At 43.3% G+C, this 17,588-nt stretch overlaps 1 protein-coding gene across 6 annotated transcripts in view; it reads left to right on the top strand.

The window, feature by feature from the left end:
* Positions 1 to 17,588, top strand: part of St6gal2 (ST6 beta-galactoside alpha-2,6-sialyltransferase 2) — a 68,719-nt gene that overhangs the window by 31,716 nt on the left and 19,415 nt on the right. For all 6 annotated transcript variants that reach the window (XM_036168224.1, XM_036168223.1, XM_036168227.1 and 3 more), the window contains exons 2-4: positions 3,719 to 4,689; positions 12,720 to 12,817; positions 16,690 to 16,791. In XM_036168224.1, the coding sequence (XP_036024117.1) occupies positions 3,765 to 4,689; positions 12,720 to 12,817; positions 16,690 to 16,791 (1,125 nt within the window). In that variant the 5' untranslated portion in view covers positions 3,719 to 3,764. The remainder of the gene's footprint in view (positions 1 to 3,718; positions 4,690 to 12,719; positions 12,818 to 16,689; positions 16,792 to 17,588) is intronic.

The following is a 17,588-nucleotide window of genomic DNA, read 5'->3' as shown; positions in this document are numbered from 1 at the left end:
GGGGAGTCGAGAAAGCCACAGTGGTCCAGGATGCTGGTAATCTAGACACAGCTGTTCTCAGGGGGAAAGTGGCAGGAACGTGAGAGCCCCAGTCACTTAACCCTCATTGACAATATACACGTGAAGGTCTGATTAGGGAGCGCTTTCCACTGGCATCTGGGGACACATGGTTTGCCTGATGGGCCTCTTAATCCATCTCTGATGCCATCTGCATCACACCAGCTAATGATGACACATTGCAGTGAGTGTAACAGGTAACTCTGTTTAATGTAATATTTCAGATGTGCTGTAATAGGGAAAACTTGCTTTCTATTGCATAACAAAAGCTTCCCTTTCACACAGAAGGGGGATATATGCTTTAACTTTGATGCCCCTCAACTTTATGTCCTCAAGATGTTACGCACATGTGCCTGGTGGAGACCGGGAATAAACAGAGGGAATTCTGTGTATTTTGCTAGCAGAGGACCTGCCACTGCTTTGAGATTTAACCATTTTGGAGAGTGGTCTCTTCATTAGCGACAGAAGGCTTACAGCCACCAACGTTGCAGTGAGGGCTTTGGGATTATTTAAAGTTGCAGCCTGATCATGAGTGGAGGCAGCTAACCTGCTCCTCTCTATAATTACCATGTGTCAGGAGGTGCATACATCTTACCTGATGGAGAACTGCTGTTCCTTATCTTGGGATTCTCATTCCTTTTGTGTGGCTCTGAGGATCTTCACTTTTCTCCTGTCTAGCACATCAGGCAAGAAAGAACAAACGGCCACGGGGCCTCGGGTACCCGGCAGGACCTTCTCTTCCAAGTGTCCCCAGACATCTTCTCATTATTTTCTCTCCCTACCGTTCCAGCCATCATTTCCCTTGACAGAAAAGGCCTCACATCTCTTTTTCAAGGAAAGAGGTATTTTCATACAATGAAGCCTCTGATCTTGGGAATCATTCTGTCTCATTCAGCAGGTTCACCTTCGAAGTTGGCTTCTCTGAGGCTTCCCGCAGCCACTAAACTATAAAGCAACATGAATTCATGTAGGATAGGGGGTATGGTCCTAGGGGCCAGAGGTTTCTGGCTCCTTTCCAACAGCTCAAAGCTGTTTTTCTTAGTTTATACCCCTGGCTCTGCACACACCTCACCTTTATCGCTAGGTTATAAAAAATGTTCTCCCAGGCTAATGCTGAAATGATGTTATTATCGTTCTCATGTTACCCACCCAAACACTGCTCAGAGCAGTGAAACCATTCCCAGTCAGAGGCAGGAAGGCAGGTGGCTTCAAATTTGCACCTGCAGCCATGGGGTGTGGTGAGTGCCGGAGGACTCCTCTCGTCTCTGTTGTAGGAGCCTTTCTAAAACTCGATTTCAGATTTTCAAATATTGTATGATAGGACTATGTGTGGGAGCCCACAACTGACTCAGTTTTCCAATTTGAATCTGAAGTCTATTCTGAGTCAATAGAGGTCAAGTTTGCTTGCTCCAGGGCTGTGAGAAAGTCCTGATTAGCCCACAGGATGGAACACACTACCTAGCTAGACGCAGGCTGCTGATGCCAGCTGGAGGTACATCGAGATAGAAAATGAAACTGCCTGCTCCTTGACTCAAGGCAGGCTAGATAGTGGCTGAATGCCTGTGCTGTGCATTGTTCTATCTCCATCCTTCAAAACTGTATGTAAGCTGGCATCAGAAATAAACTTGGGGCTGTCCAGCATTGACTGGCAGACCTCTCGACTCTTTTCTGTCTTCTTCATTGTCTCTTCAATCCACACGTCTCTACCCAGCTGACTCTCAGCATGCTCTGACAACTACTCTCATTCTGCTAATGAAGTGAGTCACAGGCCCCTACAAAGCTTTAGGAGGGAGACTCCAGAAAGGCTAACAATGTGAAATTTCTGAGTTGGAACTTGGGTTTAACCTCCAGCAAAGAAAGGAAGGCTGCAGACTGAGTTTACTCTCAAGGCTGGTAATTCACCCAGTCACGCCCATATCATTCAGCCTCCATAAAACGTTGGGCCTGAGGCTCAATGGAGCCTCTCTGACTGGTAAAGATTTGATATACCAGAGGTATACCTGTGTATCTTATCACCTTGTGGGCATTGTGCATCTAAAACTAAAACTATTAACTACCATTTTGCTTGGTTTTGTCGGTCATTCTAGCAAAGTATCAAACCTAATGGGTATTGTGGGGACTTCCTGCCCGATAGCTGAATCATCAGAAGCATGACCTGGTGATTCCACCTACAGCTGGCACCCAAAGTGAGGAAATTTTATGGCTATGGACCTGATCTTGAAGAGTTGGCACCAACTCTAGGTAGCAAATGATAGAATGATATTTCAATGCCCACAGTTATAGAGGAAATAGGATAGCTGTTACTACACTTAATGTTCTGATTTCCACTGGATCCTTAAAATACTAGAAAAGGCTCCTAGACATTTTTGGTGGACATTATAACTTGAAGCAGTATAGACTGGTGTCCTTAATGGACAGGCTAGTCAAGTAATGTAGAAGATGGCACTCAAAGTGTGGCCCCAGACTGTCCATTATCACTTCCTAGTGAGATATGTGGACACATAAGGAATAAGCACTTACAAGTTTTGATAGTAATTGGCATGGGCATGACATTCTGGGTACAGAAGGAAACACAAAAGTATAGCAGCGACTAGCAATTTGGGTAACAGATAGACAACAAGCTAAATTTAGAAAATACAACTTTCCTTGGTATGAGCAGATAGTTTCAAAGTTTAGCAAGCCCTAGAATCAAGATGGCTTTGGACACAACATTGCTTGCTATAACCTGCTTTTGAGCATGTTAGTTTACTTCTCTGGACCTGTTTCTAATTTTTAAAAAAAATTCTTTTATGTATGTACGTGTGCCATCTGCATGTATGCTTTTATGCCAGAAGAGGGCATCAGATCCCACTATAGACGGTTGTGAGCCACCCTGTGGTTGCTGGAAATTGAACTCAGGACCTCTGGAAGAGCACCCAGTGCTCTTAACTGCTGAGCCATGTCTCCAGCCCTCTGGTTCTAATTCTTAGAAATGGATGTAACAGAGCTTTCTGTCTCACTCAAAACTGGAAATACTTAAGGAGATAATTCAGGACAAGCGCTAAGCACAGGGCTTGGAACACAGCCAGACAACTGCTGCTATTTCTTCCAGGTTACCTTTGTGTCTCTGGTGGTTCAGTCTTGGTTGTAGAAGGGCAGGGCAATCCTTGAGGGCACAGAAATCAGCAGGTACCATGCACAGTGTTTACCTGCAGCTACAGTCACCCCCATTGCTTTATTCAGAACCACCAGTGGTGGACTTCTGGTATGTTCCAGGTAGATCATGAGGAATTTAGAAACGCCCAGCATTGATGCTTACAATAATATATGTGAGTTGAGACGTTGATGAAGTGCTAGCAGATAAAAGCAGGCCAATTCTACAACTTTGCCTCACCAAACCAGAATTCTATGTTGGATGCACAGGGAGGATGCAGCCATAGGTTCCCCACAATAGTGTTCAGGCTAAAACAGCAGACATGTCCAGAGGCCTTTGGGAAAGATTTTTCTCTCCCAAGACTGCTGGGATACCGGGACCTTGCAAAGGTCAAGAGTGAAGGGAGAGGAGAAGTGAATTCAGCAGAGCTGACTTCTGATGTCCCTTTCAGTCTATTTCTTCACCAATGCCGCCCCAGCAGTGTCTGAACACATTTCCCACGCTAACTGTGGCTCCTGTGTTTTTCAGGTTCTACCCACCTCCTCGAAGTGCTTTAAACCCCCAGGGGTCTGCAATGAAACCGCACTTGAAGCAATGGCGACAGCGAATACTCTTTGGAATATTTGTTTGGGGGCTCCTCTTTTTGGCGATTTTCATCTACTTCACCAACAGCAACCCTGCTGCGCCTGTGCCCAGCTCCTTCTCCTTCCTGGAGAACCGGGGCCTCCTGCCTTTGCAGGGCAAGCAGCGGGCCATCATGGGCGCTTTGCAGGAGCCCTCTTTGCCCAGGAGTTTGGAGGCAAGCAAAGCGCTGCTGGGCAGCCACCCTGCCAACCCTTTCCACAGCGGGCCTGGGGACCCACAGAAATGGGACCAGATGCAAGAGGGCTTTGACAATGGGGAAGAGTTCTTTTCATCCCAGGTTGGGAGGAAATCGCAAAGTGCTTTCTACCCGGAGGAAGACGGCTACTTTTTTGCTGCTGGTCAGCCAGGGTGGCACCGCCACACGCAGGACACCCTGGGGCTGCCCTCCCCGGGAGAACCATCGCGGCGGGCAGGACCCGCCCAGCACAAGCGGGAAAAGCTTCACCGTGCAAGACGGAGCCGTGTGCCTGAGGAGGTCTACGACGGCGACATGCTGTCGGCCTCCATGTCCAGAGCCTTCCTGTACCGGCTTTGGAAAGGGACCGTGTCCTCCAAGATGCTGACCCCGCGTCTGCAGAAGGCCATGCGCTACTACATGTCCTTCAATAAGCACGGGGTGCGCTTCCGAGGGCGGCGCGAAGCCAGGCGATCCCGGCCGGAGCTGTTATGCGAGCTGCGAAGGCGCGTGCACGTGCGCACGCTGGACGGCAAAGAGCCACCCTTCTCCACGATGGGCTGGCGGCCGCTGGTACCCAGGGTGCCTCTGAGCCAGCTCCACCCGCGCGGCCTACGCAGCTGTGCAGTGGTTATGTCCGCTGGTGCCATCCTGAACTCCTCCTTGGGGGAGGAAATCGGTAGGTTCCCTCGGGATTGTGGCTCCTTTCTGAGCTCTTTGCACGTCTGGTTCCAAGTTGGGGCTGTGCCCCGGATGCTGGGCAAGCTTCTTTCCTCATAGAAACCATGGTCTGCGTGAGTGGACGGCAACAGGGGGAAGGGGCAACAGGTGGGAATATGGGAGAGATGGAGAAGGTCAAGGAGGTCATCATTATGGGTGCCACGCTTAAGGTGAACGGTAATGATGGTAATCAAGGACTAAACCCACGTCCAGGGGCTCTGAAGAGAGCTAGGCTACTACTGTAAACAGTTCCCAGGCAGATATGAGCTCTAGTCCTGGACTAGCCCAACCTTTGGGTTACAGCCCGTGTGCACAGTGGGGTCTTTCTCCATGATGGTGAGCAACATGACTGCACTCTGACTGCTCTCTGCTTCTCCATGCTGTCCTCAAAACCTTGTGTCTTTGAAGAGCACAGACTTCTTACTTTCTCGTGGACAGGGAGGGAGAGATTTAAAGGTTTTGGCTGAGCCTGCAAGTCTGAAGTTTGTAGGACACACGAGCAGGTGGGGGACATCAGGCAGAGTTTTGATGGCATTCTTTTAAAAAATATCCTTTAAAGGCTTTTTTATTATTATTATTTTATGTGTATGAGTATCTTACTTGAGTATTTGTAAGTATGTGATGTGTATGCCTGGAGTCAGTGGGGGCCAGAAGAGGACCTTAAATCTCAGGGACCTGAGTTCAGAGAAGGTTGTGAGCAGTCATGTAGGTGCTGGGAACCAAACACTAGTCCTCTGCTTTTAACAGCTGAGCTGTCTCTTCAACCCTTCTAAGCAGCATGGAGGCAGAGCCTTTGGGGATACCTCTGGGCATGTTCTTAAGAACTTCAACTGATTGGATGAAGCCCAGTACAATGTGGAGAGTAATGTGCTTTCTAAAGAAACAACAAAAATAGAAAACTTCACAGTGACAACCAGGCCACACAGCATGACGAGGTTGGCACACAGTGTCAACTGCCACAGCTCTCTGATGCCTCAGAGTAGAGTATCAGGACTACAGGACTAGAATCTGTTGGTTGAAGGGCATGAATAGGGTTGCAGTAAGTATATTTGCCACCCAGAGTCTAGATCCTGCCGTAGATGGGCTGACATGTGCTCACCAACAGAATACTCAGTGCTTGGTGGATAGCATTCATTTTCTAACCCTTCTTTGCCAGAGAAAGTATCTACTGTTTTGCCTTGCCCTGGCTCACACAGCTCTTCTCTCCCTGGCGATTTTAGACCCTTTCTTCTAGGACCCCTCTGAACCGGTTGGTTCCATTGCTGTCTCCCTAAGCAAGCAGTTTGGCCCTTCACTCACTTACTTCACAAGTGTGTATCTCCCAACTGGTTCTTTACTGGGCACATACTACAAATATGGCTCAAACATACCCCAGCCTCAAGTCTGAATGCCAAAGATCAACCACTATAGTTACAGTTTCACTGCAGATGGTGGCAGGTCCTAAGTCACTAGTGTGGAAGTGACATTCAGGGTGCCTTGCTTCTTTGTTACAGAGAAGTAATTCACTGATTCTTGTGTTCCTGTCAACAGATCCTTTAGTTCTGTGTCCTTGAAGAGTGATGGTGTCCTGCAGCCAACTTGAATGGCACACTCAGAAACCCCCTCACTTCAGCTGTTTCTTGGGAATGAGACTGAATGGGAATTTTTTTTTTAAGTTAAAAACCCAGGGCAACAAATGTGGCCTTGTTGTGTGAGGTCCCTGATTCTCCATGCTGACATTACATCAGGCTCATAATAACACTATCCATGCGTCACATAAGCTTGTAGCAAAACCCAGAGCAGAGCAGCCTGCAATTTATTAAGAAAGAACAGTGGTTTAGAAGTCCCCAGGGTGAAATAACACCACAGCTCTTTCTCATTTCCAAGGACCAATATTAATAATGCAGAAGAAGAATTTAAGTATTATGCTTTGAAGCAGGCAATAACTTATTTCTGGTTTTGTTTAGTTTTAAACACCTCTGCATCATAAATATATAGTATTTGAATGGCTCTCGTGTACCAAAGAGAAATCTCTTGTCCTTTTTTTTTTTTTTCTTGCATAAAAGATCATGATTGGAGCCTTTAAAACTCCATTCAAAATTTGGAAGAGGATGTGAAAGTCACTTAGCTATGTTTCTGAGGAACATGAAAGGCCACTGTTACATATTGGTTAGTTTCCAGTATCCAAATTGAATTTGCAACATGTGGTTTCATGATTAGAATTGTAAAGTCACAAATGATGAACGGACTTAGGGAATGGAATTGGGTGGGTTATTTGTTACTTTGGCTGGTTGGTTGGTTCTGTCTTGTTTTGTCTGGGTTCAGATTTTCTACCTGGTGTTTTTAAGTCTTAGAACCATAGTATTGCTCAGATTGCATAAACCAAAAGGTCTTCACCTTTGTAAGCTGGAGTGGCAGGACCAATGCTGTACATGCCAAGGCTGGCCTCTCTCCTCCCTGCTCATCTAAAGTTGCCACTGCAAACCCACATGGTCATTAATGACTCTCAGAGCAAAAAACAATCTCATGTAGCAGATTTCTTCATGCACCTTGGAATGTTAGAGCACAGTGCAGCTAACCTCAAGTTGCCCTGTCTGGAATGGCTAACTAAAGATCAAAAGAGTTGCCAAAAGTTGACATGGCAAATGTCATGAAAAATTTAAAGCATGCCAAAGGCAGTCCTATGTCATAGCCCACCCTTAGCTCTGCCAGGAAGGCTCTCTGGCTAAGTTCTCCTGTTCTTTTGTGTTTCTAGAAGGAGGCCCAGTTAAGTCTGTTTGCTGCTTGGCTACCTTTTGGCTCCCCTAGGTATCTGTTTTGTGGCATTGAGTCCTTCACCCAAGGCCCCATTTTGTTAGACTAAGTCCTATGGAAAGAACAGTTGTTTAGGATTAGAAAGGTATAGTGATTATAAATGCCTTTACTTTGAATGTGTAACCTGAGCTGTTTTTGGAAACATGGAACATTCCTTCCTGGCCTTGTGAGACAGTCTCTTGTCATCCATACAACAAATGACAACAGCTTGCTGGTCATTCCTGACAGTTCTGTGGAAGTACACCACAGAAAATAAAAATCCACTGTGGGGAGACATCATAGTCTTGATGTGGAAGACCAGGGTCTGTGTTATTGAACAACTGAATATTGTCATGTATGTGGGAAATGGGAGGTAGGAAATGGGGCATGTTGGGGGCAGAACCCACAGTAATTTCAAAAGCAGGTCTTGGATTTGGCAAGTTCTTTAACCTTACATTTAAGAAGCCAAGAGCACAGTTCATAGAGTCACTAAACCATCATTAGATGTTTGCTGATCACCACCTCTCTATCAGATCCTGTGCTAAGCACATAGGTGAATAAGTGACAGACACAGATTTCAAGTTCTATACAATCCTAGGGAGAATCCAGACCATGAACCATGAACAGACAATTCCAGTATCCTGTGAATGGGAGAAAGGTAGAGAAATGTGTAGACAAGCAGGATAGAAACAATGGCAGAACCCTAACCCACCCAGGGGGCTTCTTATTGGTTAGCAGAGAGGAGGTCAGGAAATACTGACTGTCCTGCAGAAACTGGTCCAGGCCAATGGTCCAACACAAGGTATGAGACTAGCAAAGCTTCAGTGAGTACAGGGTCCAGGAGTAGGCACGAAAGAAGCTGGCTATGTTGGGAGGGCAGCACATGGATAATCTGGTGCTTACACAGGCCAAACTCCATTTCCCAATTGCAGTAATATTTCCAGCTGAGATTGTTTACTGTAGACAAAGCCCTATTCTGTGCATTTTAACTGCTGTAAAATCAACATCCCTGAGTGGTACGTATATTTCTGTTTCTAGATAGGACACAGGCATCTAGAATCCACTGGGTAGAGCATGGATTGAAGTTGCAGGCTGGGTCTCTAGGGATGGAGGGTAACTATATCTGAGGCAAGGAAGCCTAAGTGTGGATGTTTTATTTTAGAGACATCACACATGAGCCTGGGTTTGGGGGCATGAGAGAAGTCAAGTGGAATGGGCAGGTCAGAGAGGAGAGGGACAGGGCAGTGGAAACTGGTAGAGATAATTCATGTTTTTTTCCTTTCCCTATAGGCCATCCATTGGCTGGTGTCTGGAGGCTGCAGCTGTGACTGTTTAGTTTTTATTTTCTGATCAGCACAAGTCAGGAGGAGGAAGAGGGGAAGATGCTGGGCCTGAGTCAGGGCTAGATGGTGACTTGGTGCCAGGACCTCTAGCATGCCTGGCTGATTCTTTGTTTGGTTGGTTGGTTTTGGTTTTTTGAGACAGGGTTTCTCTTTCCTGGAACTCACTCTGTAGCCCAGGTTGGCCTCGAACTCACAGAGATCCACCTGGCTCTGCCTCCCGAGTGCTGGGATTAAAGGCATGTACCACCACCGCCCGGCAGCCTGGCTGATTCTTGATGGGTTCTTTGGTAAGGTCAGCACAGCTCTGCTTTGGCCCAGATATGCCTTCTCTAGAAGTGAAGCTTGACTTCATTTACCATGTGCTTACTGTCTGATCTGTTCCCTTCCTCTATATGAATGAATGGCGTAGCTTCTGAAGATGCATTACCATGCAGTCAGGTGTGTGTTTACCAAGTGTGTATGGGTGTGACAGTTGATGGTTTGAGCTTGTTGTCTCCTGGTCCTGTTCATTGACTGCTTCCATCAGGTTCAGCAGACTCATACTCTGCCTCCTTTGCACAAGTGATCTTGTGACTCTTGAGACCAACACACTCTTTCCAGAGACATTTGTGGTCTTCTGACATTGTAAAATACCAAGCATTAGTCCATCTAGGGTAATAAGCATTTAAATGCCTGGGGATTTACAAGAGTGATTGGATTAAGTTGGAATTACAGCCAATTTACTTGGAACAGATCCACTGCTTAGGACTGAGGTTATGTTCATCAGATCATGACACACAGACTGTATCACAGGGATGAGCAGCATGGCTTCCTAGGAAAGCTGTGGTTGGGGACTTGGTGTCACATTTAGTCCCCAGTCTTATCTCCAAATCCTTCTGAGCCCTATTACAGGAACAGCTTGGTGTCTCTTACTTCTCTCTTGATTTCTTGTTGGGTTGGCCTGTGACCACTTCACATCTGCAATTCATGTAAGGTTTCCAGGACTCTTTCAGGGCTCTAGAAGGTAAACTCGGTTTTTTGTTTATACCCCCAAGACTTTTCCTTTTCAATGTTAACATTTATACAGGGTAAACAAAAGCAGTGAAGGATAAAACTACTGGCTTCTGAGCACACGTCTGGCGAGAGGTGCCCATAACACTAGTCACCATGGTATCTTTACCACTAAGTGTAACAGTGAAAGGAAACACTGCCACGTTCGCTGTGGATGGCTGTGATGCTGCGGTCAAAATGAGTACCTTCATGAAGTCTCAGCCCTTTGAGTGCAGGTGTTTTTCAGATCCTGAGGGATAAAGAAGGAAGTGGGGGAAGGCACTAACACTTATCACTGTACATTGGGAAGGCCCTGTGGGATTGAGCTGGAAGATGAACTAGCCCCTCATGCCATGAAATACAGTTTTTATTTGAAAAATAAAATGACTGACAGACAGACTTTAATTACTCAGAGCTGGATGCTTGGCAGAGTCCTTCTTGGGAAGGAATTAAATGAGACTGTCACTCTGAGCAAGATCACCGACAAGGTTTGTTGCAATGGTGAGATCTGTGATATATTAAACCAATATGGCTTGTGGATAATTTATCGTGGAATATAACAATATTTAGAATCACTGCCCAACTTGTTTCCAGCAAGTTTTCAAATTAACATTGAACAACATTACAATATTTTGCATGGATAGAGACCCATTTTAGGAGCAAGACAGGAATAGATTATAAAATTGTGAGCTAGGTGGATTGTTGGATTTGTAGCCATTCATTTTAATTTTCAAAAAAAATTGATTTTGGGAGCTTTATTATTTCAGACACAAATGTATTACTTTGTGCAAGGAAGGCAGCCTGAATGGTGGGCACAGACAGCAGATTGCCAGGAGAACCCTGCTTTGCATTTCATAATAAAAGTAGGTTGTCAGCAATCTGTTTGGGAAAAAACCCTCATTCACATGCTTTTGAGATGCCGCAATACAACCAGCTCTTAACAAACTACCACTTGCCAAGTATGGGTAGACTATCAAAGAATATTCATTTTTCTGGAAGGACTTAGAAAGTCTAATCCTTTTTTAAAGGATTATATCTGGTTACATCTGGTTGTTTGTGCATGTGTGTATGTGTATGTGTAAAAAGTCCTGGTAACAAGATTAAAATATGAACTTTCTGCTCTGTATAATACAATTCTTATAGCTCAAATTTTTCAATTTTTACTATGCAGTATGTAATTAAAATATGAATAAAGCAGTTCATTGCAAAAATGCAAAGCAGTGCTTGACCTGTGAAAGTCCTGAAGGGTTTTGCATTATCTCCAAAGAGCTTAGATTTCTTGAAATCTAGAGATTTGCAAACTTTTCTTTCTTTTTAAGAGCCATATAGTAAATAGTTCAGGCTTTGTGGGCCACGGAGTCTCTGTTTCAAAGTCAGTTGTGCAAGGCTAGACCTTACGCAAATAAATGTGTCTATTGTATAGCTCTAGTCACTAAAGCAGAGGCAGACCACATTTACCCTACTGACCATAGCTCGTCACTTCCTCCAAACGTTTCCCCAAAACGACAGTATGATAAAGACTCTGAGAAAGGAATAGCAGAACCCTCGTTTATAAAGCAGGCTGTCACAAGGCTTTGTGTGGACTATGGTCACAGTAAGTACAGCGTGGATGTGTCCTTGTGACTCCTAGCCATGTCAGAAACCTGTGAGTTTGCCCTTCATTCATACTGGCAGTCACTGTGCTTGCTGCAAATTAAACGTGGAAGGTACACACACAGGAGTCGTTTTTGTTTGTTTGTTTGTTTGTTTGTTTGTTTGTTAATGTGCGTGTCTGTGTGTCTGTGCATGTGAGTGCAGTACTCACAGAGGACAGAAGGGGATGCTGGATCCCCCAGAGCTGGAGTTAACAGACAATTGTGAACTACCATGTGGATGCCGAGAATTGTTCTCAGATCCTCTGCAAGAGCAGCTGGTGCAGAAATAGCACTGAGCTATTTCTGCAGCCCCCATGCACAGGATTCTTAAAGCTGAAGGTGACCATAGAAATTCCCTTACTGTTTGCACAAAAGCCCTGGCCACTGGTGACACTGGTAGTTTCTCTAAATCCGGGGACTCCCTGGCATCCACAGTGGAAGATGAGGCTGCATGGAAACCAAGACTATTTTTCTTTTAAACCTAACCCTTCACCAAAAGGTGAGAAAGCAGATTCAAGGGCTGTAGTTTTTAGTCTGTGAGAGAAGAGAGCAAGATTAGATACAGTTCTTACCATGGGTGACCTCGTGACTTCAGCTCTACGGACTAGGAAGCCACAAGTGAGCTGCCTCTAGGCTCCCAGCATTTTTAACTGTTCCTTTAATTCAACTTCCACATGTTTTGAAACTTTAAGGGGAATAATTGCACCAAGTATGACACAAGTATACACAGTATAAAAAATAACATGCATCTAAATGTAACTTGAGCAAAATGGGGTCACATGTAGTCAGTTGGCTTTATGGATGTATAGGTATACACATACAGTAACTTATCAAGAAACAAGAGGACATATTCCAAGAAATGTATCATTAGGTGACTTTGCCAGTAGTGAGTATCATAGAGTGTACTTAGGGAAAGACGGATTCACAGTTACAGCACAGCACAGCTTAGGGTCGTATTTATAAATATCTGTGACCTGTTGTTGACTGGTGTGCCTTGGTGCTATGTAACTCTTGGGATTCCAAGTTATTCACCCTAGCAAATTATCTAAAATTTGCTAAATCAGCAGCAAATTATCTAAAACTCTGCATATGTGTATATTAACTTTATTAGTGGTTTCTAAGTTTCAGATATTGCAAGATTTGTTTTAATGCTTTTTTTCCTAGATTATGTGATTTCACAGAGAAAAAAAATGTCACTTATGTGCCCTTAGATTCTCATGATGCAGTTTTGAGATTTAATTCTGCCCCTACACGTGGCTTTGAGAAAGATGTCGGAAATAAAACCACAGTACGCATCATTAACTCCCAGGTAAGACGGATGGAGTGTTTTCACCGGTACATTTTGTAGGCAAATCATTTAACTAGATGAGTGAACAGAAATATGGTTAGCCATAACTACACTATCTTGTTATTTCTATGGGTCTTTTAAGCATGAAGAATTAGTGAAGAAAAATGCAGAGAGAATTTAGATGCAATTTCAATAGGAAGAGATGAGTGAGACCAAAAGAAAACTCAGATTAAGCATAGAGAAATGCTTTTTATTTGTGTATATCTGTTTTTGTTATCATAGACCAGTGATTCCCAACCTTTCTAAAGCAGTGACCCTTTAATACAGTTCCTCATGCTGTAGTGACCCCTGCAACCACAAAATTATTTTTGTTGCTGCTTCAAAAACTGTCATTTTGCTACTGTTAGGAATGGCAAATTTGGAGTAAGAATTGTAGCAAAGGAGTCGTGACCCACACATTGAGAACCACAGTCATAGACTATGATTCAGTTTGTGAACTGCAAAAAGCTATCGATTACAGAAGAAATCATGGCAATAAAGCTAAAGGGAACAGAAACACGTGAAACATGAGAGCTTTTAGGATATCTTTGAAACTTCAGTTTTTGACTTGGAAATTTGAAAAATGAAAAAGAAGTTACTTAATGGGAAATGGAAATACCTCTTTTCTTCATGTCCCTAATAAAAACGTCTTTCAAATTTATGGAAAAAATTATTCTCAGAACAAGCCACAATTTCTAATTTCCAAAATATGAAGAAAAATGAGATGATACATGATTTATGGTGAACTGCTTGCATGGCAGGCTATTAACGCTCTGCATCGTTCACTGCACCAGGCAGCCTGCAGCGAAGTAAAAACAATTTCCATATTTTCTTAATTCATAGATGTCACTGGAGGTAAGATCTACATTTTATTTAGTAATTTCTCAGAAAGTAATAAACCCCCACCAAATTGAAATACATGCATCCTGTAAGATACATCCTCATTTCAGAAGCATTAAAATGTGATTTTTTAAAAAAAAGTGCATCTTCATAATGGTGAAAATTTTTAATAGATTGAGAATCGTATGCAAGCATGAAGTATGTTTAGACCAAGCCCACCCTCCAGTTCCCTCCCCTCCAATTCTTTCCTTATCACCCCCACCACTATTCCCTCCCAATTTCATGCATTATCTTCTTTTTTTGTTTTATAAACCACAAATTCCACTTAGTGCAGTGTGGATGTGCATGGACACAGGGCCATTTTCTGGAGCCTTAGTAGCCTTTCAGAAGCTACATCCCTGAAAATAGCTGGCTCTCTCTTCTCAGAAACCATCAATTGTTAATAGCTCCTCATGTCTACCACCCTTCCCTATGCTGGAATTTTGTGCATGCTGTCACAACTACTGTCTGTTGAAATGAGCAACTGTGCTGTTGTATCTGAAAAACTCTGTTTCAGTGTAGACATCCACTGTGTCTGGCTCTTACACTCTTTCCACCCACTCTTTCTCAATGATCCCGGAACCTAGGAGAAGATGTGTCCCAGTCCCTTAGTGCTGGGCTTTCTGAAGTCTTGCATTCTCTGCATATTGACCAGTCACGGTTCTCTCTGTTAATCACCATCTACTGCAAAAGGAAGCCTCTCTGATCAGGACTGAAAGTTACATGAATCTCTGGGTATAACCCCAAGCCATTAGGAGTCAGAATGATGCTATTTGGTAGAATAGTGGTAGATTCCCCCCTAGGGCCTACCTATTTTAAATTAATGACCCCACTAATTGTACCAGGCACGGGTTCCATTTTATAGAGTGGGCCTGAAATCCAGTGAGAAAATGGGTTGTTATTCCCATAACTTTCATGCCACTATTGCGCTAGTAGGCACATCATGCTGGGCCAATCATGACTATAGCTGCCAGAGTTCACATCTCAGTGAGACTGATAATTTCACCTGCAGTAACATAGCACCTCAGAGCGCTATGAAAGCTAGTCAGTAGGGATGAAACCTCCAGTGAGTGCCAGGTTGATTTCTTCATGTCTTAATGACAAAAGTATGTGGTGTCTTCAGTTAATCAGGTCTTACTATCAGTTTCTAGAGGGTAACCAAGTGCAGTGGCTATAACCTATAATGCTTGAGGGTCTATGGAGCCACACTGACCATAAAAATCCCAAAGAAGTAACCCATTTGCACTTGGCTTCTTTTTTGATAGCCTTTGGTATCTGGGAGAAGCATTGCCTCCCTCCCTTGGAGGGTAGCTCTATTTAAACTCTTTTTATACATACATACATACATACATACATACATACATACATACATACATACACACACACACACACACACACACACACACACACACACACACAAACACATTTAGGAAGCTTCTGCAGTAGTAGCTTTCCATAAGACTTTCAAAGGGGTCTCATCTAGTTAACCCCTACACACATTTCGTTCTATACCCTGCCTTCCTATCCTCCACCCCACTTAATCCTTCTTGCTCCATTATTCCCCATCTCCTCTTCATGCCATCTATGTTTTCTCATCCATCTCCCATGATCTCTTACTGGGTTTCTGACTTCTTACATACTTCAGTTTCAAAATCCTATCTAAAGATTCAAAGCTAGCATTCACATGTGAGAGAGAACCTGCAATATTTGTCTTTCTGGGTCTTAGTACCGCACTCAGAATGATTATTTCCAGCTCTAGCCATTTACCTACAAATTTCAATTTTTTTTCTTAACAGCTGAATAATAAACCATTGTGTATGTGTACTGTATTTTCATTATTCATCAGTTGATGGACATCTAAGCTCTTTCCTTTTCTTGACCTGTGAATACAGGTGCAATGAACATGATTGACCATGTATCTCTGTAGTAGGATAGAGTCCTAGGATATATGCCCAAGTACATTATATTATCTATATCTAGCCTACTGTGGGACCTCCATATTGATTTTTATAGTGGCTGTATCCATTTGCAATCCCATCAGCAATTGATAAGATTTCTCATCTGCCCACAGTCATACTTACCTTTGTTTCCTTTTCAAAATGCTATTTGAGCTGTTCTGACTGGGGTAAGATGAAAGCTCAAAATAATTTTAACTTGGATTTTTCTTATCACTAAGGATGTTGAACAATTTTTAAAAATGTTCTCAGCCATTTGTATTTCTTCTTTTGAGAACTCTGTTTAGTTCTATGCCCTAATTTTTAACTGGATTGTTTGTTTTTATGGTATTAAGTGTTTTATTTATTGTTTTGTTTGTTTATTTGTTTATTTGGTTCTTCGTATATCCTAGACACCAGCCTTCTGTCAGATGTATAGCTGGTAAAGATTTTTTTCCCCATTCTTTAGGCTGATGCTTTACTCAAGTGATGGTGTCATTTGCTGTACAGAAGCTTTTCAGTTTTATGAGCTCCCATTTGTCCGTGGTTGGTTTTAATGCCTATGCTTGATAGCTTTTTAAAAAGATGGATGGCAGGGGAAATTGATGGATCCATCCAGAATCAGATAAGACCTGAGAGGAGAGACAGCAGCTGACACCTCCTAACTCAATTCTAGCTGTTCCTTACCTACACCTGTCTCCTGTCACGTATCAAAGGTAATGAGGAGGCTGGGAGTCTGAATTAGCTGGGTAGTTTCATCTTGCAAGAGATGGCATCCAGAGCACTGGTTTTGGTGCAGCCCTGATACAAATGAAGGAGTTTGTGGGTTCGTTTTTGTTTTATTTATTTTAAAAAAATGTCTTTAAATAAACTTCAAGTGTTTTGTCACATGATACCAGCCTCACTCCCTCTCCCAAAGGAAAATATAAAACCTGAGCCTTGCTCTCATTCCACTTTTCAATTGTGACTTGTTTTAAAAACATAATTTTGAAGAAGAAAACACTAGTCATAAAGAGCATTTTTCCCCTTGTGTGCTTACAGATTCTAGCCAACCCCAGCCATCACTTCATTGACAGCTCTTTATATAAAGACGTTATCCTGGTGGCCTGGGACCCAGCTCCTTATTCTGCTAACCTTAACCTAGTAAGTATTTTCTTCATGCCCTGGACCATGGGTCAGACAGTGCCTCTGATTAATTACCCAAAAGAGCAGGTCAGTGATGGGCACTAACTCATATGTGTATTATACACCTTTTGATACCATTTAGAATAACATAGCTGCCTTCTGCTATGGAGCTTTTTCTCTAGAAATAGAGAAAGTACAGCATATATAAAGGCTGAGAAAGCTGTAGTTACAACAGAAATTAGGCTAATCAAACTGGCAGTTATTCCAAAGAGATGGGATGGTAATAAGGGCTTTGGAAATAAACTTGGTGTGGTTGGCAAAAACAAATCTAAATTGTTCATCGTTGTTTAAATAAAGACTGTCTCTGACTTACTTAAGGATGATTCTCATTGGCTCTTTCTGAATGGGTTAAATTTTATGGAATAATCACCAAATACAAGCAGGTTGTATTATTTTTAAACTCATGGCAAACTGTTACCTTCTCCAGGAAGAAACTAGCCCTGTTGGATGGAACTTTGTGTGAAAATCCAGTGAGCTCATTTTTTTTAACAGGGCTTAGTAAAATGGATGATAGTTGTGCTAGTGTGAGGTGCTATTGGCTAAAGGAATAAGTGTCCATGACTCGGTTTACCAAACACAGGGAGCATACAGCCTTCTTAAGATGAATGTGGGTGAAATTTGGAAAATCTACTTTCAAAACACACTGCTTGAGTACCAGGAGACCAGCATACTCCAGTGTGAGCCAAACCTTGCTACAGTTCTCTTCATAAAGCTGGAGCAGAACACAGTATGCCTATCGGCCTCCACTGCTGTGA

This window comes from Onychomys torridus, chromosome 18 (assembly GCF_903995425.1).
Source record: "Onychomys torridus chromosome 18, mOncTor1.1, whole genome shotgun sequence".
Classification (NCBI taxonomy): domain Eukaryota; kingdom Metazoa; phylum Chordata; class Mammalia; order Rodentia; family Cricetidae; genus Onychomys; species Onychomys torridus.
Note: the sequence above shows the minus strand (reverse complement) of the source record. Positions and strands in the feature narration are given on the sequence as shown.